This window comes from Polistes fuscatus, unplaced genomic scaffold, assembly GCF_010416935.1.
Source record: "Polistes fuscatus isolate 324 unplaced genomic scaffold, CU_Pfus_HIC Scaffold20, whole genome shotgun sequence".
Classification (NCBI taxonomy): Eukaryota; Metazoa; Arthropoda; class Insecta; order Hymenoptera; family Vespidae; genus Polistes; species Polistes fuscatus.
The window spans coordinates 1,942,446-1,967,213 of NW_025113097.1; the positions used below are offsets into that span (position 1 = coordinate 1,942,446).

Sequence of the window (24,768 nt, forward strand, 5' to 3'; positions counted from 1 at the left end):
AAAGGAAATTTATTAAATTTTATAAATAAAATATAATTTAAAAAAAATTAAAATATAATTTTATAAATAAAAATATAAATTTTTTATAAATTTTATAAAAAAACAATTGTGCATGCAGCCTGCCTGCCTATTGCAATATTTCGAGGTGAGTTTAAAAGTGTCCTACCACCATTTTTGATGCACCGTAATGCATGGTGGGACATTTTTAAATCCCACCGAGTACCCCAAAGAGTTAACCAGTCGATTGTATTGGTGATGACGTGCTAGATACTCTCCTTCACAATTATGTAACCCTTTGCCTTCCTAGACCGGTCTACAGTTAACTGTTTACACGAAGAGAACGGACTATCTACTAGGGTGCGGCGAAATCTAACTAACTCTATTATATTGAGAATATATACACATATATGTCTTGTGTATGTATGCATATATATATTTATATACCTTCTTGTGAACACTTTGACTAGCCTAGTTAAACACAATAGTAGTGCAACAAGCAGCAGTTAGGTAATGTTCACCGTTTTGTTCTCGAGCATTGCTAACTGATCATTGTCATCATCTGCTTTTCAGAACAGACAATGGGTTTTACTGAAAATTATATATATATATATATATATGTTTCTTAAAAATGATTTTTAAAATACAATGTTTACAACGGATAAACGTGAAATTGAAATAAAATAATAATACGTTTACAATTTCTCACGATTAAAATCATTTCAATTGTAATTTGGATGGGGACATCTTCAGGATGCACATTCCGGGTCTTCAGAAGCGGTTACCTCCTCGTGGTTAGACCTGGGCAATGGTATTTTACTTTCAGTATAATGTTTAACATATTTTATATGTTAAACATTCCATTGCAAGTAAAATCTAGCCAAAGACCGCTTACCATAAACATTATAATTGTAATTAGTTTCTTTTAAATCCCTAATTAATATCATATCCTTCTTCCTTTTTCCTTGGTTCCATTTATCCATTTCATATACAGAAGCTAATTACTTTATAATTATTTATTTTATAATTATTTATTTTCTCGATATTTTTATTTAGATTCATATAACTAATATTATAAAAGACTATAAATAATATTTAATAGCTTGAAAACATATAAATAAATGTATTTATCAATATATTTATTATATCTATAGATATTGTGAAAAATATTTAAATGCCACCCTCGAATCAAAATTTTGACGTTTTTCTAATTTCCAATGGGAATCCATATGTTCCGGTGGTTACAATCGTTTTCCTTTCGTCACAAAACTGAAAAATTTGTAACAGGAACACATGACGATACAAGAGGTATCAGGAGGTGGCGTTACTTACCGACGAGATCTAATGGTAACTTACCATCCAAATTTACCGACTGTCAGTAGCTTGATTGGTAAGTTATCATCGGATCTTCACCGTCGGTAAGTTGCCATTGTTTTTCAACGGTCGGTAAGTCTTGATGGTAAGTTACCATCAGATCTCGTCGGTAAGAAGTAATGCCACTTCCTGATACCTCTTGTATCATCATGTGTTCCTATTACAAATATTTCATTTTTGCGACGGGAGGAAAACGATTTAAACCACCTGATCATATGGATTCCTATTGGAAATCAGAAAAACGTCAAAATTTTGATTCGAGGGTGGCATTTAAATGTCTTTCATAGTGTACATAGATATAATAAATATATTGATAGATACATTTAATAATATTTTCCAAGTTATTAAATATTCTTTTTTAACGTTTATATAAAAAGTTTATAAAGAAATGTCGATAATCTAAATGATAATAATTTGTTGCAATGAAATTAAAAAAAAAAATTTGTTCTTCGGTAACCAATGTAAGTTTTTTTCTTTGATGATAATTTGGATAATATTTTTTTTACAAGTAACATCTCAGTTTTATTTTCTGGCATAAACGTTGTTTTATAAATTTATATATACAGGTGTATTGAATAGTCTTTAAATCTTCGTGATTTTTAAAGAACAAATTGGGGAAAGTACTGTTAGCTAGTTGCTAGTTCATTCGTTTATTTAAGTGGTTACAGTGGTTATTAATAAATATTCACGTGTTTAATAATAATATGCAAATGCTAGAAAATATTTCAAGTGTTATATCAGCGGTCATTTTTGAATACATCGCATGGAATTCTAATGTAGTTAGTTGCTCCACAGTCAAATGTAGATTATTATAGAAAGCAGCATGGTTGCTGTACGTTGGAAATACACGTCACCATTTCGTGATATCTTTTATTTGATAGCAGTGATTTAAAGTACTGATAAAGAAAAGAAGTTCTTGAGCATTATATTACGAAATGTTATTGTGCATAAAAATAATATTGAAAATTGTACGTCTTCAGTGAAACATATTTCCTAACCTAAAAGTTGCTTGCGTTTACACATATTTAAGTTTTGATGTTATTGGTATGAAAAGTGTCAAGTGTTACGTTATATTTTATTGAATTATATAAAATCTATTCATTTGGATATGTATTAAACATGTACTGTAAAAAGATTTTATTTAATTTATACATCAAATGCATTGCAGCTTTAATGTAGTAATAGTTACTATATATTATAATTTGTTGGGCAACTTTTTACATTTATTCATAAAAAGGATTTTTCTTTTGAAAGTGGAGCATATATTTTTCTTAGATCTATTTCAATGAGAATTTTGTGACTGAAGGATTTATATTAAATTGTAATAATATTAACAATGGGACCAAATAACGAAGATCAAGTTCCAAATAGAGATCCTAACGATGAAAGAAATGTTGATTGGTCTAGATATGGTTTACATAATACAGAAATGCAAAGAAATTCACAAAGAAATAATGGAAGTTATGAAGAATTTGGTTCAGAAATGTATCAAACCGGAGCAAATGAATTGTTTGCTCAAGAGTATGTGAGTATTTTTTTTTATAATTATTTTACAATTATTGTAATAATATAACATTTTATAAGATCTTATTTTTGTAATAGTTTGTATTATCAGAGTTCCGATCCATGGTGGAAATCTAACTTTTTCATATCGCAACCGGTATTATTTGGTACTTGGGATGGTGTTTTTACCTCTTGTCTTATCAATATTTTTGGAGTCATTGTATTTTTAAGATCTGGTTGGATAGTTGGTCAAGCTGGCGCATTAAATGCAGTATTGATCATTTTTTCTACAGGTAATAGTAATAAGATAATGTAATGCATATAAACATTTTTACCTTATTTTTCATGGAGCTTATATTTGCAGTTACTTGGGATGGTGTTTTTACTCTTGTCTTATCAATTTTCTACAGGTAATAGTAATAAGAAAATGTAATGCATATAAACATTTTTACCTTATTTTTCAGGGAGCATTATATTTGCAGTTAGTATTGCACTAGTAACCGTATTATCTGCAGTGGGTATTTGCGAACGGTGTAGAGTAGAAAGCGGTGGAGTCTATTTCTTGTTATCTCACGTATTAGGATCAAGATTTGGCGGATCCATTGGTCTTCTTTATTGTTTTGGACAGGTAGGAAATAGTTTATACAATAGTTATTCAAAAATAAAATAGAATTTATCAGAAATTTTATTTCAGGCTGTGGGTTGTGCTCTAAACGTTCTAGGTTTTGGTGAATCTATGGCAGGTTTATTCGGTTTGGATAACGCTTGGGCACAGAGAAGTTTTGCTTGTGCCGCTGTTATTTTGTTATCTGTGATTAATGTAGCAGGCGTTAAGTGGGTTATTAAATTGCAGTTTGTACTTCTTTTGATATTGCTTCTTGCCGGAATGGATTTCATGGTTGGAAGTTTCACGCATGAAAACCCTAGTAAGATTATTTGTCAAGTTATGATGTATATATCTATTTAACAGATAATGTATATAATTAATTTTATTAACAGATGCTGGATTTGAAGGATGGTTGTCTGGAAATTTACGAAACAATACTTTTCCTGATTATCAAGGTGGCTATAGTTGGTTCACAGTTTTTGGTGTCTTTTTTCCAACTGTTACCGGTGTTTTAGCTGGTATTAATATGAGTGGTGATTTGAGGCATCCGTCAACTGATATACCACACGGTACATTGGCAGCTTTAGGAACTGGGTAAGAATTGTTAACAATGAAAAATATAATATATAATTAATATTAAATGAAATAATATGATGGATCAACTTTCAGAACAGTACTATATCTTTGTTTCTCGCTATTCTTGGCAGCAACTTGTACTAGGGATGCTCTTCTTACAAATTTCATGATTGCGTCAAAGGTTTCTGCGTTATCAGTACCTCTTCTGGCTGGTCTTTATGTGTCTTCGTTTAGTAGTTGTTTAGGTGCAATGTATGGTACACCTCGTGTACTTCAGTCTATTGCTAGTCAAAATGTTATTCCAGGAATAAGTTGTCTACAAAGAGGAGTAAGTAAAAAATCTTGCTATATAATGTTTTAAAAGATTTTAATTATAAGTAATAAATTAATTGTATAAATGATTTTAGAGAGGACCTAATAAGGTGCCTATTTATGCTATGTTGGTCGTGGCTGCAGTTACATTGACCTTTATCATTACTGGTAGGATTAATACTCTTGCACCTATCGTAACCATGCCCTTTCTTTTAACATATGCGTGTCTGGATTACGCTTACTTTGCACTTGCTCAAACTTTTGACATTCGACATATGAGAGAACAAAGATTTAGAACGCAGTCTCCAACGTTTGATCGCAATTATGGTTCTGCTAGTAGGAATGATTCTATAACGGAAATAGACAATGATTTAGATAGTTTATTTCCTGAGAGAATAAGGCATAAGAATTTGGTGAGTCTATGTTTGTTTATTAAAAATACGTATGATAAACTAGATAAAAAATGAAATGTTTTATATATAACAGAGAAGCTCCAGCATTTCTGAAAATAATGGATTTGTGGATTCATCGCCGAGTTTAGAAGAAAACAGTACAAGTTCTGCTGAACGAAAAGTTCATATACACAATAAATTGGGGAATTGGTATAGTCCTTTATGTAATAGATGGTTTTCACTTTTGGGTGTAAGTAGTTCACTAACAAATATACATATCAGATAAATTATAAAACATGATATATTATTCTTTAATGAATTTTACAGTGTTTGGTGAAATTATTCATTATGTTCCTGGTTCATTGGGGCTATGCTATTGCAAACATTGTTGTCGTTTTTCTTGTATGGAGCTACGTAGGTCATGCTAATCCAGCTGTAAAGCCTGGAATTTCAGCCGAGTTTCAGTTTTTCAAATGGTTAAAAACTGCGTTGTTAAGACTCATGGGGTAATTGAATTACTTGTAATTAATTAGTAATATTTCGTATCGTTGGAAATCGAATCGTGCATTTTATAAATATGTTTTTTCGTTATAGGAGAAAGGTTTATGATTACGAACAAATCGTTGTAACACCTGTACCACCAGGTGTAGAGGTTTGTTCTGCACAATTGAACGAAGAAAACGAGGATTTCGCTGGAAGACGACGATATCATCAAACGGCTACAGTTACAGGACAATACGTAAACGTCGATTAGATCTCTGTTAGTGAAATTCTTTTAGACATTCTCTATTATTCGATAGGAATAATTAAATCCACGATCTTATTAACGTTACAAAGAGATTTTTAATATATGCATAATTTTTGTTTAATACGTAGAATCAAAATACGCTATACGAGATCAGAAATATGTGTTATCTATCTGCATCGTATGTATGTATAAATTTACGTTACTTTTCTTGTAACACAGATACATAGATACGCACTTACATACAGCTAATTTAATTAAAATATATATTCGTGTACTAAAAAATATGTATCAAAATGCGTAAAACGTATTTGATCGTTGATTAGTCTTACTTGGTGAGAAAAGTGTTAGTAGAAAAGAATTATTTTCATGAATAATTCGACGAGTACATAAAAATAATTAAAGGTTTGGTATAAGCAGTTAAAGGATGAAAAGGTTTTGATTGGAATTGCAAGAAATCTTTAAAGTTAATAACAATTTGAATAAATTATCAATTAATCACTTAATAAATTTAGTATAAGATTAAAAAACTATTTATGGATTAAAATAAAGATAGAATCTAACAAAGTCCAGAATAGTACAATAATGTCATGATACTCGAAATGTGAGATGCTACCAGTAACTGAGGATATATAACTAATATTGTATTTCTAATAGCTTGGAATCAATTACACGCACAAAGGATATACGCGATGCTGCCAGAATTATTGATGCATTTATAATGAATCGTAAATAAGTTTTCAGTCTTTCGATGAATTGTTTTAGAATTAATCCCAGCTTTAGAATGAGATTATATTTATTCTTTTATATTAAATATAAAAGATCATTATAAATATCTCTCTCATTTTTTTTAATCATAAATTAGAGAGTCGTTTGTATAAGAGAGCAAACGTAAAAAAAAAAAAACAATTGTAATAAGTACGAAATAAGTGCTCTGTAAATAATAATTAATAATATATTTATATATTATTTAACATTTTTATAAATGTCAAAAGAGTGATATGAAAGATACAATCAAGATAAATACATTTGAAGAAAAAATCAATGAATGCTTTTCAAACATCTATCCTTCATTAATTATTAGGGTAGACAAATTTTACGTTTTTATCTTGTTGTATTTTTTCGCGTTAATTTACGTATTATTTCAATTAATGTAGATGAATATTTTTTTCTTTTTTTAATCAATTGGCTTTACGTGATGAAATATTCCAATATACAAATATATAAAATATCTATTTATATATATATATATATATATATATAATAATTATTGTTTTTATTTTAAAAGTTAATCCTAAAATATTTCCCACGTATTCGGGGACACCGTATATATATGTGCAGCTCATCCAGTTGCATTATAACACGTTATCGGATTTATTTCGTCGATGTATTTCAAATGGAATTACACGTTGTTGCACACAATAGTTGGAATTACTTGATAGAAAAAAAAAAAAAAAAAAAAAAGAAAAAAATATTGGATTATTAACAACATTCGTTGATTAAAATAAAATAATAAATTAGAAGTATTGTATAAAAATACATGCACACGTATAATTGTAAAGCGAGACGTAAAACATGACAAGATATCTAACAGTATAATTAAAGGTAAAAGACAAAAGGTCTTGAAGAGATTGCAGTATGTTGAACAAGTGCACTTAAAGTACACATGTTGATATTTGCCGGTACTAATTATTTCGCATTCTGATGCCATAGAGCATTTTAACACAATCACGTAAGAGTCTCGTGTATATGAGAGGGTTAACCACCTCGGGCAACCACGAGATCAACTCCCTACCTTGGTAGCTTTCGATGCATTTACCGACAGAAACTCATACACGTTTAAGTTGCGGTTTAAATGAACGTTAAGTTAGTAATAAAATAAACATCCGCCTTTTGATATTTATATCGTTTTGTTCGTATAATCGATTGATTTTTATTTTTATCTCTATCCATAAGTCGAACGAATTTTAAATATTAACAAGTCGCGTATATATACATATCAATAAATACAAAAATATTTAATCTAACGCATATAATATAAATATATATATATATTTTTTAATAAATATTAGCGGTTTTAATGGATTAACGCGAAGAAGAAATTTAATCGACCGGTTACCACCACGCGTTATACGTTTTGACGAAAATTTATATTATCTCATTATCCACGTGCGTTTGACGTTCGAATGAATGCTATTTGTTGTTCGGTATTAATAATAAACAACAGGACGTATTAAATATTTATAATCGGTTATGCGTTCGGTCAATCATCGCTACGACTGATTGCTGCGTATATCTACGTCAAATTTTCTCTAATTAATATAGGACGTCAATGGGTATTTTAGGTACTTGGAGAGCACGCTAATCAACTGATATCGACGTAATCGATATCGTAGGATCGTTACTTTAAAAATTACCTGAAAATAATCGATCGACGATTGACGAATAAAAAAAATAGACTAAAATAGATATACCTATACAAGTAAATTCTGATTGTAAAAAATATCGAGAACAAATTCGAATAGATTGTTATTAGTAGGAGGGATGATAAGAGTAAGTCAACGTATGTATCATCGTACGCTTGTTTATCTTCTTTTCGTTGATAAGAAATAAGAGGAAAGGAACGTGTCGACTAGCCGCAACAAGATTTTCTTCCCCCTATTTTTTTCCTCCCATGACATAAGAAGAAAGCACTTCATTAATATACGGTGGTATCCTACTCGTACGTGTTCGTTTAGGTGTCACATAGTGGCTCGAAAGAAAGATAAAGAAAGATATATAGAGATTTGAAAGAAAAAGATAGAGAAAGAGAAAGAGAAAGAAAGAGAGTGGGTGATGGTAGGGGGAGACGACAGAATACAGGGGATGATGGGTGACGGTTTCGAGTGGTAGGTGGAGGTTTCAAATAGAGGGGGTAGTTTTCACCGGTGGAAGGTGGTGGAAGAGAAAGAGACAGAGTATATGGCGGTGGGGTTGGATGCCCGGTGTGGGATCTAGTCGGATGCCGGATTCGCAGTGGAAACTTCAGTACGCGACCAGCCACCGACGTGTGTTTACGGTCGGAGCTCCAGCGGAAGCTGCGAGGGCTGTCTGTTTGTCTGTCTGTCTGTCTCTCTCCCTTCTATCTCTTCTAAATCTTTATTTTTCTCGTCGGTGAGAGAAACAGTACTTTTGGTATATATTTGTCTCTCTCTCTCTTTCTCTCTTTCTATTTTTTCTTTTTTTATCTTGTTATTTTATTCGAAAACGATGTCAACGATCATCGCATTATCATCATAATCATCATTATTATCATCGTGTCATCATCATCATCATCGTTTTCTTTTACTTTCTTACTCTTTCTGTTTTTCTTTTTTCTTTTATATTCGTCTTTTTCTTTTTGATCATTTTGTTTTTCATATATTTTATTTGAATTATCACTTTTAATAAATCTACGATCGTTCAAATGTAATCAAAGAAAAAGAGGAGGAGGTTGATGATCTTCGAGAGATCGATGAAATCCACATGCGAGAGAGAGGAAACGTTTGATTCGTGATGTCATCAATGAATTTTTAGTGGAATACTTCGACAAATATTCTTTTTATCTCTCACTGTCTGTCTGTCTCTCTCTCTCTCTCTCTTTTTTATGTCGTTATTAGAAAACGTCGAGCTTCGAAGGGAGAGGGGGTGGTATAGTGAGCGCTCGAACCACGTGGCTTTGGTTTCAAAGTTAGTGCATCGAAGCAACAAACTTTTAAAATCTCGTAGAGTTCGTTTGTTCATAATTTTATTATTTTTTTAACGATGATACGCACACACACCCTCCCTTGTCTCCGTGACGTGTTGAAAACTTTTTTTTTTATCGAAGGGGAGCAGGAGGAGGAGGAGGAGGAGGAGGAATGATTTTACCCTCGTTATTATTTCCAACTATCGTCTACGATTTAATCGACATTTCGGAGGGTGTTCGTCGATATTCCCGTTGTTCGATTATCGATACTGGATCGTTTTTTATTTTTCTCTTCTTCTTCTTCTTCTTCTTTTTTGATTTCTTTCGGGAAAAAAATTATGTGATTAATGGGGTTTGACAGTGTTTCCATCAACACCTCCACCCCCCTCCCTCTTTCTCTCCCGGTATACTTTTTTCTTCTCATAGATTTCGGCCGAACACAATGACACTGTACGAGATATCGTTGAACGAGAATAATAGAATCGTCGATTCGTTTTTATTTTCTCTCTCTCCTTTTTTTTTCTTTCTTTTTTATTTATGAGAAACGAGGGAATAAAAGAAAAGAAAAGAAAGGAAAGGAAAGGGGAAAAAAAACAAAAAGAAAATGGGGGAGGGGGAGGGGGAGAAACAAAAATAGGAAGTTAGGAAGGGGTGGTGGTAGGGCCATGCCCGGTGGTATAGGGAAAAAAGAATCTCGTTAATCTCGCGAAGAAAAATGTCGTCTCGCAAAGAATCGCGGTAACGAGGTGCACTGTAATCGATATCGCGTCAATATTCTTTTTTTAGAACATTTAAAGGGTCGTCGTTCGCATAACACGTTTTACTTTACTTAAATATATTTCGCGTTAGCGAAGAAACGAGAGAGAAAGAGACAGAGACAGAAAGAGAGAGAGAGAGAGTTGGGAGAAGTGTAAAAAACAAAGAAATAAAATAAATAAATAAAAAAAAAATATAATAAATAAAATATACTCGTCGATCTCTCGAAGTATGTGGGAGAAAAGATTGAAATTTTGGCGGGATTCGACAATAGGAAAACGCGGTTATTCGAGAGAGAGAGAGAGAGAGAGAGAGAGAATCTAAGAAGCCCCCCCCGTGTGTGGAGATTATTCGAAACTTCTTGAATAAGAACGCGAGGAACGCGCTGCCGTTACGGGACTTTGTTCGATGGTGGTAGTGTGCTCTTGGTGGTGGTGATGGTGGTGCTGGTTTGCGGTATAACGCTTAACCGATGTTGGTGAGCCAACGGTATTGCTGAAGTGTAAAAGTGTTAGTGCTAGTAGTAGTAGTAGTAGTAGTAAGCTTCTTTGTAATGGTGTATCATTAATAGTAATAATAACAATAGTTTTAATTGTATTCATAGTTGTAGTAGTAGTAGTAGTAGTATTTGTAGTAGTTGTAGTAGTAGTTTAGTAGTAATAATAATAATAGTATTAGTAGTAGCAGTAGTAAGAGTCCACGATGCTGTCAGACGAGTTCATGAATGAACGACCACTTCGCTTTCACGCGCGAACGCTAATGGCTGTTCTTTCTAAAGACGATGATCCATCGTAATCTATTGTATCCAAATTAATCGTCGATCATCCACGACGTGAATTAGTGTCAATGATGACCTTAGGAAAAAAAAGAAAAAAAAACAAACAATCTTAACGTACCTTTTTTCTTTCCAAGGTGTTAGTTATTATTATATTTTCTTTTATTCTCGTTATTTGAATTTTTAATCATAGTCATGACTAAGCGACGAGAACTATTCATTAGAAACACGCGAACGCATCGAATTAGATAGGAAAGATTGATAACTTTGAAACGATAATTATTCAATTTATTAAGTGATTAACTCGATGATAATATGATTTAAATGACATATTTTTTTGTTTCTAATAATAAATGTAATAAACGATAGATTTAAAATTAATTTTACGTAAAAAGTGAAAATGTGTATTATATAAATTTCAATGGGATTTCTCTATGGGATATTTTTATATGTCTGAAGAATGACTATAATCAATTTTTACGTTCTATAATAAAATCACGAGTTATAGAAATTTCTATGCGCGTTCGGTTGGACATGCCTCGTCGGAGTAATAAAGTCGTCGTCGTCTTTGGGCAAGATCGTAAACTTGCTTTTGGATCATGCACGTTTCGCGTTGCGTCAGTTATACGATGGTGTCGACGAAACTGCGACGACACGTATATCACTTTATCGTTTTCCAACAACCTCTCCATGGAATAGATACTTGCGCGATCGTTGAGATGGTTTCTGGACGGTCAGGTTTGGTATCAGGTTTGTTGTTGCACAACGGGATATCTCAGGTGAGAAAATTAACAAGAAGAACATGCGGAATATTAATCGACGAAAAGAAATAAAAGGAAGATGGTATTGCGAGGAAAAAATGACAGATTTGAAAAAATCCGATTAGGTTTACCCATACAACAAACATAGACGAATTTATGATAATTACGATGAATCATTCGATGAACGAATGAACGAACGAACGAACGAACGGTCGCTAGTTGGCGACGATTTTAGATGTTAAATCTGAGTTAATATCGCAAGGCATTATGGTAATAATGACGAATGGCCCAATTAACCGTTGTACCTAGTTAATTCCGTTTTATGGCAGCCCATCGTTCTTCGCTTTTAACGATCGCATAATAGTAATATAGCGATAAGTTATATCATTTTGAAAAGCGCAACGATTCCGCAGCCCGTTAATAACATAATCTCGACAGTTATGTTCTAGATTCGTTATTAGAAACATCGGAGGAACCTGAAGAAACGTAACGTAACGTAACGTTTGTTGGAAAACAAATTTTTCAAAGTTAAAATCATTTGAGAAAAGATTAATAATCGACGTATCGTACTTTATCGTAACATTAGAAAACTTTGAACTATCTTATCAACTTATTTATTCTGATTTCCTGTAGACGGAAGACCGGAGATACCAGTTGACACCCAGGACCCTAACAATTCTTCCTTATTCTTTTCTCAACATCCCTATCCGTCCCTTTCTTTCTTTCCTACCATTTCTCTTTCAACTGTGTTAGAGTCCTGTTCGTTACACAAATTCAAACTGACAAAGGGACCGAACAAAAGTTTTTTCGAGCCGTACTCTCGAAACAATGGCCTTCCACTTGCCTTTTTGGAAATATTTCCACTTATTCACCCTCGTCGCACGGTACCTCCCCGTTCTTATTTTTTTTTTCTTCTTTTTAACCCTCTGCCAATGCGTTGAAAGTATCACCGACTACTGGCTTCAAGGGAATTTATCTCTTTCTCTCTCTCTTCTCGTGTCTCTAAACCCTTCCCCGTTCCTTTCTATCTTCCCCCTTTCCTTATGAGAGAGAGAGTTCATCTCGATCGAATGTATACTCGAGTGGTACTCGCTGCTGCCGGATGGCGTCGATGAGAAAAGAAAGAAGGAAAAAAAAAAGAAAAAAAAAAGAGAATAACACCAATCCTGGGTGACTTCGGCTTCGGCTTCACCTGAGTGCACCTGTACCCACGATTTTCTCTCTCTCTCTTATTCTCTTTGGATACACGCTTGACAGAAGATGTCGTTCCACAAGCTTATTAGAATTTTTCGTTTGAAATATCTACTTAATTGATGCCGCACTTCCGCCGCAGGGAGACGAATGAATAAATAGATAGAAAGGGGTTCGGTGGTCGGGGGGAACGGGGGGAATGGGGGGAAGAAGAAAGAGAAAAGGGAAAAGAGACAAACAAAGACGGAGAGAATGTCTCTCCATTATCGTAATTAATACCATTACAATTAACGCGTTGGGAAGGGTAGTTTCGTTCGCGGAACGAGCTTCAATTCCTTTTACAGCACTTTTATCATATCTCTAAGCGGCTTTTCCAACCTGTATTTTCCTTTTTTTTACCGTGCTTGTATTTATATATATTTATATATATGTATATGTATATTTATATTTATATACCTAGCATCCAGAACGTAAAATGTTGCATTTATTGAGTCTACGAGGGGGACGTGTTCCGTTTGTTTGTTTGTTTGTTTGTTGTCTCGTTTTATTTTCTTGTATTTTTTGTTGGTTTTGTTTTTAAATCCCCTCCTTTTCGTTCATCGTCGGTGATGCATTTTTTACGATATGGCCCGTTTTTTTCGTTGAAAAGATTACTTTACTTCTCTTTCACGAATTTAAGATGAGATTAATTTAACGATTTTAAGTGTTTCATCCTTTCCCTTTTCTCTTTGTAGATGTAAAATATATGTATATGTATGTGTATATGCATGTATACTTCATACTTGTCTTTTCATTGTCTCCCATTTTTTTTTTCTCGATATTCATGCGCAATGAAAGAAGAAGAAGAAGAAGAAGGAACACGGCACGGCGTTTTGTATTTGTCCGTAAAAAGAAAGACTTGGAAAGAAGAAAAATATAAAAAATATAAGAGAGAGAGAGAAGGAGAGAGAGAAAAGAAACATTCCATTTCCAGCGTAGTAATCTACCTAGCCGAGAAGAAAATCGGACGGTAGCGAGACTCGTCACGAGGAAAACCTTTTCACGTGGATTGAATAACGTTAAAACCCATGGAACGACGACTTTTAACGTTTTACATCGTAGGAAATGAAAGTTTCCTCCGACAAACAATGCTTTTCATGGATTTTACTCGCGAACATATTATTAATTCCTCGGCAACGTATTTTTATTTATTACATTTTCCATAGTAGTAAAAGTAACAATTCAGAGAAATGAAATTCTCGATAATTCGATGAATTTCATGAATCTTATTTATCGATCGAAAGGAAACTAACTAAATTATTTGCAATATGCTGACTCAATCAAGACTTACTTAACTTAAGGATGATTTGTCGATACAATCGGAAACAAAAGTTAATGACATTTTCATCAAATCCATATTATCTCTTAATATCTGTTGAAATAGATGATTTAAACCAACTATTTTTTTGTTTATAATTGAAATTTTGATATAAAGTTTCTAAAATAATGAAATTTAGTGATCATTTTAATAATATTAACATAAAAATCTCAATTTAAGTGAAAATTGTAAAATAACTTTTGTTTGTGACTGTACCGTGAATTTAAGGATGATACAGAGATATGGATTTGATGAAAATGTCATTAACTTTTGTTTCCGATTGTACCGACAAATCATCTTATTATTATTATTCTTAGACGTTGATTCGCGCACGTTTGATTTCATTTATTTAATTATTATTTATATTATAATTCATTTATTTAATTATTTATTTAATTATTTATTTATTAATTATTTATATTAATTTCATTTATTTAATTAATATTTATATAATTATTATTTATATTATAAGTCGAGAAAGATGTACAATCCTTGTATTAAATTTTTAACAATTTTTTTCGCAAAAAAGATCGATCCTTACGACCGATCATATATACTCGTTATTCACTGAGAAACATATCTAAACGGAATGTCAAATTACATTTAACTTTTTCTACATCGAATTTAGATCTAGGACGGTGAATATGGCACGGGGGGTGTTAGTTTCATTTAACGAATACATAGATATTGTATACGCGTATATAAAAATACATGTAGATGTGTTTTGATTATGGTACATAAAGTTACATCTGAGTCTCTTATCAAAAGTAATAAAATGAATTTCATTAAAGTACATACGTTTATACGATATACCTATATTTTAATACGGTCTAATGTATTCAATAAAAATTTACGAACATTCGTAAACGTATGTTTCACAAACGTAAATATTAACACGAATTATACATACATACATAAATACATACGGTTCTTTAATTTAAAGAAATCTCGTAATGTACCTTGGCGTGTTACGTGGACAAAAAGTAACGCGAGTATTTTAACAAGCGTATAAATTCTGATCTTCGCTTAAACGTAACGACGAGGCTTGTAAAACTCTCGAGTTCTCTCTCTCTCTCTCTCTCTCTCCTACACTCTCTCTTTCTCTTTATTTTTTTTTTATTTTTTTTTCTTTTTATTTCCCTCTCTCTTTTTACTTTCAGCACGCGAGTTGCGTCTCGTAAACGTCAGAATATACTTATTTGTTCCGTCTGCCTTGAAACGCGCCTTACGAGAATACGTTAATTAAAAGTATATTTTTAAACGATGTACTGAACATTGAGGACAAGAAAAGAGAAGAAAAGAGAGAGAGAGAGAGAGAGAGAAAGGGTGAAGAAGAAGTCGACTTTTCTCGAATTATCACAGCTCTCAACTCGTTGAACGTCTTTCTCCAAGTAGAATAATCTCGTTTTAGTCAGACCAGTAGAATAATCTCGTTTTAGTCAGACCAGTAGATAACTCTTGCATTTTATAGACACCCGTTCTTCTATGCATCTACGTAACCATAGATAGACCTAACAAAAAGGGTAGAGGTTAAGATATATCTTAATTGTTTATCCAATCTATCGGTCATCTTTATTTAGTTTCGAACGACCCAATTATTTCGTGTCCCAGATCAGAAACAACGTACGTCAGGCATAGTAGGGGGTAGTACCGGTCGAAGGATTAACGATTCACGAATATCGACGTGGTATATCGTCATACATGCCTGACCTAATACGATGCCACGAATAATTCTCCATATTACAAATCCAGGGACTACACAATGTTACCTTGTATCTCTGTATGTGTGTGTGTGTGTCATTATATCGCGTCTGCTTTTCATCGGATTATTTCATTCCTATCACAGTGCTATCGGCTTTTCGTTTCAAATAGCAGTCTTTGATAAAAGAGGGTGAGAGAGGGGGTGGCTGGAGGGGAGTATAGGGGGGTCGGGGGGGAGGCTGGGAGATCACATTAAGAAATCCCTTTGATTTCTGAAACTACGGAATTTTTGAAAATGTCAGAGAGAAAGAGAGAGAGAGAGAAAGAAGCAGACAGATAGGACAGACTGACAGACGGAAACGGGAGTCCTATAAAAGCTAATCTTATTTTCTTCGTGAAATTTAATTCTTTTTGTCGTCGTCGTCCTCGTCGTCCCTTTTTTTTTTTGTTACCTTCTCTTTTATCTTTAACTTTATGTACTATAACTACGCCGCGTGATGTCAAACGAGAACGACCGAGTGCGAGTGAAAGAGAGATAGAAAGAAAAAAGAAAAAAAAAGCACAAAATAAAAAGAGAGAAAGATCGGAGGTGCAAATATTTAACCGGCACAAATCCTTTCTCCTCGTCATACCCATTTTTCCGTACGTGCTTACCAAGTGAAATAATTTTCGAAAAAGGGAAAGAAAGCGTCCCGTTACTCCGGCTTTTTCTTTACTATCCCATCCAACCCCCCCCCCCACCGCAACAACCACTTTTTAAACGGTACCTTGATAATTTCCGTGGATTTCTTCGTTTATCTTTTATTTCTTCTTTCTTTCATTCTTTCTTTTATTTTCTCCCTGTTTTTCCTTAAAAATCCGTTTGAGATATCTCGAATTTTGGGGATAAAAGGGGTTTTTTGTCTCCGCAATAAACCAACAACACAACGCGGGACGTAATCCAGAATTCTTTACGTTGAAAAATAAATGATAAATTGCTTTTAGTTGTTGTTTTTTTTTTTTGTGTGTTCCTCGTCGGATAAAATTTAGAAGATGCCGTTGCATCTTTCGCGAGAAGAAATAAACAACGAGAGAAAATCGTTTTTCTTCTTATTCGTTATTTTTGTTCTTTTTTTTCCCCCGTTCTTTTATCCTCTTCTAATATTATTTTAAACGAATAGGAAATTGGTAAGGTCTCGTTTAGAAGTTAAAGGGCAAAGTGCGCGAGTAATACGATTTATAATTAAATATACTTTGGCAAGTTTGGCCGTGAATCTGAGCTCGTCTTCGGGTCCACCGGGATGCTCGTGGTATCCCTCAGAAAATTACCCTTGGGACAGATACAACCGTGGACTACTTTAACCGTGCGAAAATGTTATTAAGCTGGGAAACCGGTGCGATAATAATGTGTTACTAGTGTTGGTTAGTTATTAATTAACCTTGAAAACTAAAGGAGATAGTTCCATTGCGTGTTACACGTTATATTTCGGTGTGTTCATAGTTTTTTTTATTAATTATATTAATGTAACATAAAAAAAAAAGAAGGACAGAACTTACGAATATCATGGAATTGATTTTTCATTCGGTAATATGAAATTTCATTTGATTTTACTTCAATTCGTTTCAATAATTCAAACATTCAAATAGTTAGATTCGCAACCTTTTCTACGTTCGTTGTTGAATAATTTTAAATTATTAATTTAAATTATTATTATTATTTATTTTATTTATTTATTCTTACTCCGCCCCTTTCGGGTTTGGAGGACTTTATTATTATTATTATTATTATTATTATTATTATGTTAGTTTCGTTATTCTCGCATCACTCGTATTTCATTCGTTATTTTTGTATTTTTGGTTTCTTTTTTTAAGATAGTTTATTTGAAAACTATTAATGTTATATCTTTGAAACTAAGGGCAAGGAGCCAGATACATTAGCAAGAAATAATATAATATACGTAACTTTGGTTGAATCGAAACACTTGTTGCTTTATTGTAACGATCTCCTCCCCCTTTTCTCAATCGGTACGGAATACTTATCTCTCTTCCTTCAGATTTTAATTCAATCGTTGGATAAAAGTTACAAACGAGGAATGATATTTATTACGATATTTGTCTTTCCTATTCGTTGTTTTATCATCGATACGAAATGAAGATCTTATTCTTCTTCTTCTTCTTCTTTTTCTTGTTCGTGAATTTGCATCAATTGAGTTGTTTGAATTTTTCATGAATTATCGAATTAATAATCATCGTTAAGATAATAAATATGTATAACGATTCGGGGATAGGCTTGTAAATATTGATAAACTTCGAAACGCGTTTTCGTACGGATTAATAAGTTAAATACGAATCAAGGTAGGATCGTTTTAAGTTTGTATTAGGCGTGAATCGTGAAGAATTTTGATAGTAGTCAAAATAAAATCAATAAAATAATGACATCGAACCAATTATTTAAATTAAAAAGGAATAAATATATTAACGTTACGTGTATATCGACGAAATAAAAAAAATGGTATAATAATATAATTCAATTATCAAGGTAGGATCGTTTTAGTTTGTATTAGGCGTGAATCGTGAAGAATTTTGATAGTAGTCAAAATAAAATAAATAAAATAATGACATCGAACTAATTATTTAAATTAAAAATGAAAAATATACTAACGTTACGTGTATATCGATGAAATAAAAAGAAATTGTATAATAATATAATTCAATTATCAAGGTAGGATCGTTTTAGTTTGTATTAAGCGTGAATCGTGAAGAATTTTGATAGTAGTCAAAATAAAATTAATAAAATAATGATATCGAATCAATTATTTAAATTAAAAAGGAATAAATATATTAACGTTACATGTATATCGATGAAATACAAAAAATTGTATAATAATATAATTCAATATCAATTCCTTCTCGAATATATAATAATATCATTCATAAAGTTGTGAATTTCGTTGATATCGAACTAATTATTTAAATTAAAAATGAAAAATATATTAACGTTACGTGTATATCGATGAAATAAAAAAAAATGATATAATAATATAATTCAATATCAATTCCTTCTCGAGAATATATAATAATATCATCCATAAAGTTGTGAATTTCGTTGATATCGAACAAATTATTTAAATTAAAAATGAAAAATATATTAACGTTACGTATATCGATGAAATAAAACAAATGATATAATTATTTTTATATAATTATATATATTATTTTTTAATTATATTTAATTCAATATCAATTCTTTCTCGAGAATATATAATAATATTATCGATAAAGTTGTGAATTTGGTTTATTTGAAAATCTTCAACTGACTTGATAGTAACAACGCATGTAACATGTGTCATACAAATGTCATTTCCAGAGCTCGCACGTGTGCGTAACGTGCAGCACATTACGTAATTCAAGCCTCTCAAACAGGAATGATGAGTTACTGTTTAGTAGGGGAATATCGGATCGGCATAGCCAAACGCACTGCTCTAATTACAAGGTAAACAGGAAGATAATTAATTTCGAACATGCTTTGTCCGAAGATATCTATCCTTCTTTACTCTCTCTCTCTCTCTCTCTCTCTCTTGAATGAATGAATGAATGAATGAATGAATGAATGAATATCCGTTATTAATCATTTAACAATAAGATTTGTTTAAATTACCTTAAATATCGTTTCTGATATTAAATTACGATACTTCGAGGTATGCGTTGAAAGACGCTTGTTATCGATCGTCCAATAGAGTTCCTTGTTCTCGTCCTCGTCCTCGTCCTCGTCCTCGTCCTCGTCCTCGTCATCGTCGTCATCCTGCCGTAGCCATTGCATCTCGTGAATCTTGAATTGCTATCGGACTACCCAAGCAAAAGCATCGAGTAATTAGTCAGGAAAGTAGAAAGACGAGTAGTCTCGTTCCCGTCGAAGGGTAATTATCTGTAAATCGATGGCGGATAACGTAGCGTCGTGTTGGACTAGCGAGACGAGAAAAAAGAAGAAGAAGAAGAAGAAGAAGGAAGAAAAAAAAGAAAAAGAAAAACAATGGAAAAGTTCGGAAAGTAGACGAAACGATTAGAAGGCTGGAGAAAAGCATTTTCTTCTTATACTTTTACTTCTTCTTCTTCTTCTTCTTCTACTTCTACTTCTTCTACTTCTACTTCTTCTTTTCTTTCTATTTTTTTTCTTTTTTTTTCCGTTCCCTCCCAAGTTTATCGCGTCCTTGTGTAAACAGGCCTTTTCTATACGAAAGAATCGTACGAAACCCTAATTTTGTTCTTTTTTTATATCCCCCAATGAGAGATCGTTACTCAAGTGCATTCTTCAAGTTCAGGCTCTCTATTTCTTTTCTTTCTCTCTCTCGTTAATCGATGCGATATATTTTTGAACTCTCTTCAAGAGAATAAGGAAAGTCAATGAAAAATAATATCTGTTTTTTTTTTAATTGTATTCGAATATTACATTGATAATGATTAATGAGAATAGAACGTTAAAGTATTATCCGCGAATGAAATTCGAATTATTATGTTTTTAATCGGATAATAGATATAATGCAAATTAGTGTTATCCGATTGATAATTGGACGATCACGCGTACTTTCGATTATTTTGTTCTTTTCTTCCATTCGTCTAACGATAAACCATCCTAGAAATTGAAATTGTCGGCCCTTTATTCTCTCCGTTTATTTCATTACGTTTCATTTCTATCCTTCTTGTCTGATGGTATCTCGACATTTATCAGAGATCAGATATTCATGCATGATATATTCGAGAAAATGGAAATTATTCCAATCAGTCGTATCGCAAACGAGTACGTACTACTACTTGGAGAATAGATTACATCGTTTCAGTAGTAATACTTTAGCATATGTCAGCCGTGATATAGTAGCAAACGTTTTTTACCCTCAATTTTCTTTTTTTCTTCATTTTTTATTTTTTTTTTCTATTTCCATCGGTAAAAGAAAAAAAAGAAAAAACAAATTATATCTTTAATATCTTTAGAAAGAAATTATATATTACTGCTTTAATAATAATAAATTATTACGGGGGAAGCAATTAAATTCGTTGATTTTCTTTTTAACAATAGGATTAAAGAAAGTGCAGTTTCTTTATCTATATTTCGAGAGAATATTTACGTAAAACTTGAACAAAAGAGAGATATGTTCTCTCTCTCTCTTCTTTTCTTATCCACGATTTCTTATATTTTTTTAATGATAAAGTATCGCATAAATATAAGTACACTGTATAAAACCGGATATTTTATAAAACGAATAAAAGTTGATATAAGGTTCGAATGTAATAGGAAAAAAAAAACGGAGATAAAGAATATGTTCGTACGATTGTTCGTTAAGAATATTGGCTGGAATAAGCGAGTATCGTATCGATTCTTAAAAAAAAAGAAAAAAAAACAAGAGAGATAGAAAGAGAGAGGGAGAAAGAAAAATAAAAGTTAAACAAATATATCGCTGTGGTCACATAAAGAAAGATTTAAAAAGAAGAATGAAGAAGGGGGGGGCGAGTTAGAAAATGTTTCCCCGCGTGATGAGTTCGTTTTTTAAATAAAGAAAATTATGATAAATGTGATTTGTGCACGAGAGGATGAGGTACACCCGAAACTCATCGAATTTCAGCGAATTTTTTGGTTTAATTTCGTTAGGTATCCCACGCCATTGGATATACACGTAGAGTAGGACGCCAATGGGAGTTGGAGGGATTTCGTATCACCATCCGAAAACGTAAAATCGTCCAGCAGTATATTTTGACGGCGTCCTCGTGATTTCTCTCGTCCTTTTCCAACCAGGAAACGCCACTTTCTCCTATTCTCAATCTTCCCCGTAGCTACAAATTTTTCTTCCTTCTTTTCTTTTTTTTTAATCTTCTCTCTGTCAGAGTTTTCTCACTCTCTCTCTCTCTCTCTTTTTCTCTTTTTTTCTTTTCTATTATTTACGTAGCTTCGTAGAGAGAGAGAGAGAGATGTTTTTTTTCGTCTACCCTTTTCATCGATTTTACACGGAATTTCAAAACAGTGTCCCTGTACGAGTTTCCTGCTGGAAAATACTTTTCTTTTTTCATCTTTCTCTTTATCCTTTTTTTTCTCTCGCTTTTCCTTAAACCCGGAAATTTCGTTTCGCAAAAGAGAAATTGCATTCGACTCTTGGATGGTATTCGAGTGAAATACAAGGGTGGGGGTGTGAGGAGGGGGTGGGTTCGTCGGATGGATGGGTAATAAACGTTCCTTACGAGAACGAAATTTTATCTTTCCTTGGGTACGGAATTGAAAGTAGAAATTATACCAAGGTTTTACTTAGAAAACAGAGAAAAAAAAAAGAAAAGGGAGAGAGAAGGAAAAGCTTTTTTCTTTTTTTTTTCCCACCTTGGTTGAAATTTGATTTAAGATGAATCAATTTTGATCGGCTATAAAAGAGAATATATTTTCAATCGTATGAATTTTTTTATTCGAACAAATACTATTTATATATTTTATATAAACAATATTTATTCGTAATAGTTAAGATTTTTTCGAATTAGTATTAAACGGAGCACGAGAATAAACGTAAAAGTATTTTCTCTCTATTTCTAGATTTCGAGATAAACGATAAAGTATAGAAGCACGTGTGAAGTTTACGTCATCCAACCTAGAAAATGAATGACACTTCATTTCGTATAGTTCGCTAAGGGTCATGGCTACAAATCTTTTACTTTTTCGCACCCCCCGTTAACTTTATCGGTCTTCGTTTGTGTCGTAGTTATATGTTGAGTTTACAAAAAACAAGAAAAACATGAGTAAGTAATAAGAAATTGTTAAAAATAAGATAGATCATAGTACGGTTGATTAACGTTTGATCTAATACACAAACAAAAGAAGAAGAAGAAGAAGAAAAAAAAAAGAAGAAAAAAAGAAGAAAAAGGAGACAAAAAAGTAAGAATTTATTTACGGGAAACGCGTATGGGAAGACGGAATAAGAAAAGGGTAGAGAATTGAGAGCGGATAAGACGAGAGTGAAAGACAAGGGTAGGGGGAATGGGGGTGGGGAGGAGAGGGGAGGGGGTGGGAGGGGGAAAAGAGTAATAGACAAAGCGAGAAAAAGGAAAAGGGAAAAAGGAAAAGGAGACAGCGTGCAAATATAAGTGTCGTGTGTCTATTCAAACACCCTTTGCTTTCTCATTTTATTTCTTTCTTTATTTCTTTCTTTCTTTCTTTCTTTCTTCTATTCGTACTCTTACAGCATCCACTTCGTACCCCATCTTTGTCCCTCTTTACACGGCTTCGTTCTGCTTGTACGAGAGACCAAAGTCTAGGAGCTCTCAAACTTCATTGCATAATACATACATATATATATATATATGGGATATCGAACTCGTGTATGTGATATATATGTGTATGTGTGAATCGTTCAGTATCCTACATGTACTTTTATACACCTATGATACTTTTTCGTTTCTTCTGATCAATGTAGTAGGATCGTTTTCGATGGTTATATCTATGGTATACTCGATAGCAGATTTATTTATATTTACAATTATTATTATTTATATTTAATTATTTATTTATAATAATATATATATTTTTTATAAATAAAAGAAAATAAATATATATATCATATAATATATATATATTTTTAATTATAATTTATATTTATTTATTATTATTTATATTTACAATTATATTATAATACATTTTTCATTTCTACTTATATACGCAACACACACACATATATATATAGATATACTTTATATTCTATATATTTTACTTCTTTCGATTTTTTTTTATTTTTTTTTTTTGTATTTATCACGAAAATAATCGTCCTACATTCTATTCATTTTTATTTACGTACTTTCCTTTCATTTTTATTTCACTCTCTCGTCCTCGATATTTAATTTTATTCCTATTCGCTGCGACCTATCGATTTTTCTCTCTTTTCTTTCTTTCTTTCTTATTTTATTTTTATTCTTTATGTTATATTTTCAAAAATATAAAATTATTATTAAAATGAATAGAAAAAGAAGAGAAAAATATAAAAAGAAAAAAGGGAAGGTTCGATAAATAAAACTACCGTCTCGTAATTTGTATATTTCTTTAAATGAAAAAAAAAGGAAAAATAAAATAAAATAAAATAAAATAAAAGAAAAGAAAAGAAGAAAAAAGAAATAAGATACATAATTAAGATTTTGTAAAATAGATTATCTATCGATTTATGTTGCGGACGAGTGAGAACGACGATCACGACTACGACTACGACTACGACTACGACTACGACTACGACTATAACTATGACTAGGACGACTTGACCATTTCGTTCGACCGCAAACTCGATTCTCGGCAATGCGATTTGAGTCGCTGGTAATTGTATTATGTCCCACTTGCCGGAAGCGTACCCCTGTGGTCCTTCCTTCTTTCCTCTCTTTCTCTCTCTTTCTCTCTCCTACGTTTTCCCGTTCTCTGCTTGGCATAGTCTGCATTTCTGATTCAATTCGTATTTCGCTTTCTTCGCTTCTCGTTCCTGTTAAGTATCGACCCGTTCGCGATGTTAAAAAATATTCCCAGGGCTCCGACTATGAACGTCGTGAATGGCGGAAATTGGAACGATTCCACCGACCCTTCTCTCTCTTTTTTTTTTCTTTCTTCCATTTTTTGTTCTTTTCATCTCATACTTTTTTTCTTTTAATCTTAAATATATCATACTTCGATGGTACTCGTTAAATTGTACAAACACGTTTGGAAATGTTATTTACGATCTTAACGGAGAAAAAGATAGATATTAAATATAAAGAGAAGGGCAAGAGGTAGGGGGAGTAGGAGGAGGAAAAGGGAAAGAAAAAAGTAAGAAAGAAAGTACGCGTCGTAACATATATATGTAAAAAGTATATGTGGGGTGCGAGCACCTTCAAGCCAAATTAAGTATAGTGTTCGTGAGAAGATTGGACGGTGGGCCCTGGATAGCTCAATGGTTAAAGCAGTCGCCCCGAAAGTGAAAGATCCAGGTTCGAGTCCCGGTCGTCCTGTCAGTCCAACAGCCCAATTTTTTCACGAATCCTACCTATATTATGTAT

General features: G+C 32.5%; 2 protein-coding genes across 11 annotated transcripts in view; both read left to right on the plus strand.

The window, feature by feature from the left end:
* Positions 1–2,115: 2,115 nt before the first annotated feature.
* On the plus strand, positions 2,116–6,551 carry LOC122517477 (solute carrier family 12 member 8). Its single transcript, XM_043635875.1, has 11 exons — positions 2,116–2,339; positions 2,647–2,896; positions 2,987–3,167; positions 3,357–3,502; positions 3,569–3,800; positions 3,874–4,075; positions 4,151–4,385; positions 4,465–4,782; positions 4,856–5,011; positions 5,089–5,267; positions 5,356–6,551. The coding sequence occupies exons 2-11, from the start codon at positions 2,708–2,710 to the stop codon at positions 5,513–5,515; spliced, it is 1,998 nt and encodes a 665-aa protein (XP_043491810.1). The 5' UTR covers positions 2,116–2,339; positions 2,647–2,707; the 3' UTR covers positions 5,516–6,551.
* A 1,923-nt stretch (positions 6,552–8,474) lies between these two features.
* Positions 8,475–24,768, plus strand: part of LOC122517501 (Down syndrome cell adhesion molecule-like protein Dscam2) — a 177,756-nt gene continuing 161,462 nt past the window's right edge. For 3 of the 10 annotated variants that reach the window (XM_043635919.1, XM_043635925.1, XM_043635922.1), the window contains exon 1: positions 10,120–10,457. The gene's annotated coding sequence lies outside the window, so the exon portion shown is untranslated. Of the gene's footprint in view, positions 8,660–10,115; positions 10,458–24,768 lie in introns of those variants that run through there. The other 7 variants (XM_043635928.1, XM_043635929.1, XM_043635926.1 and 4 more) reach the window with 4 other exon arrangements.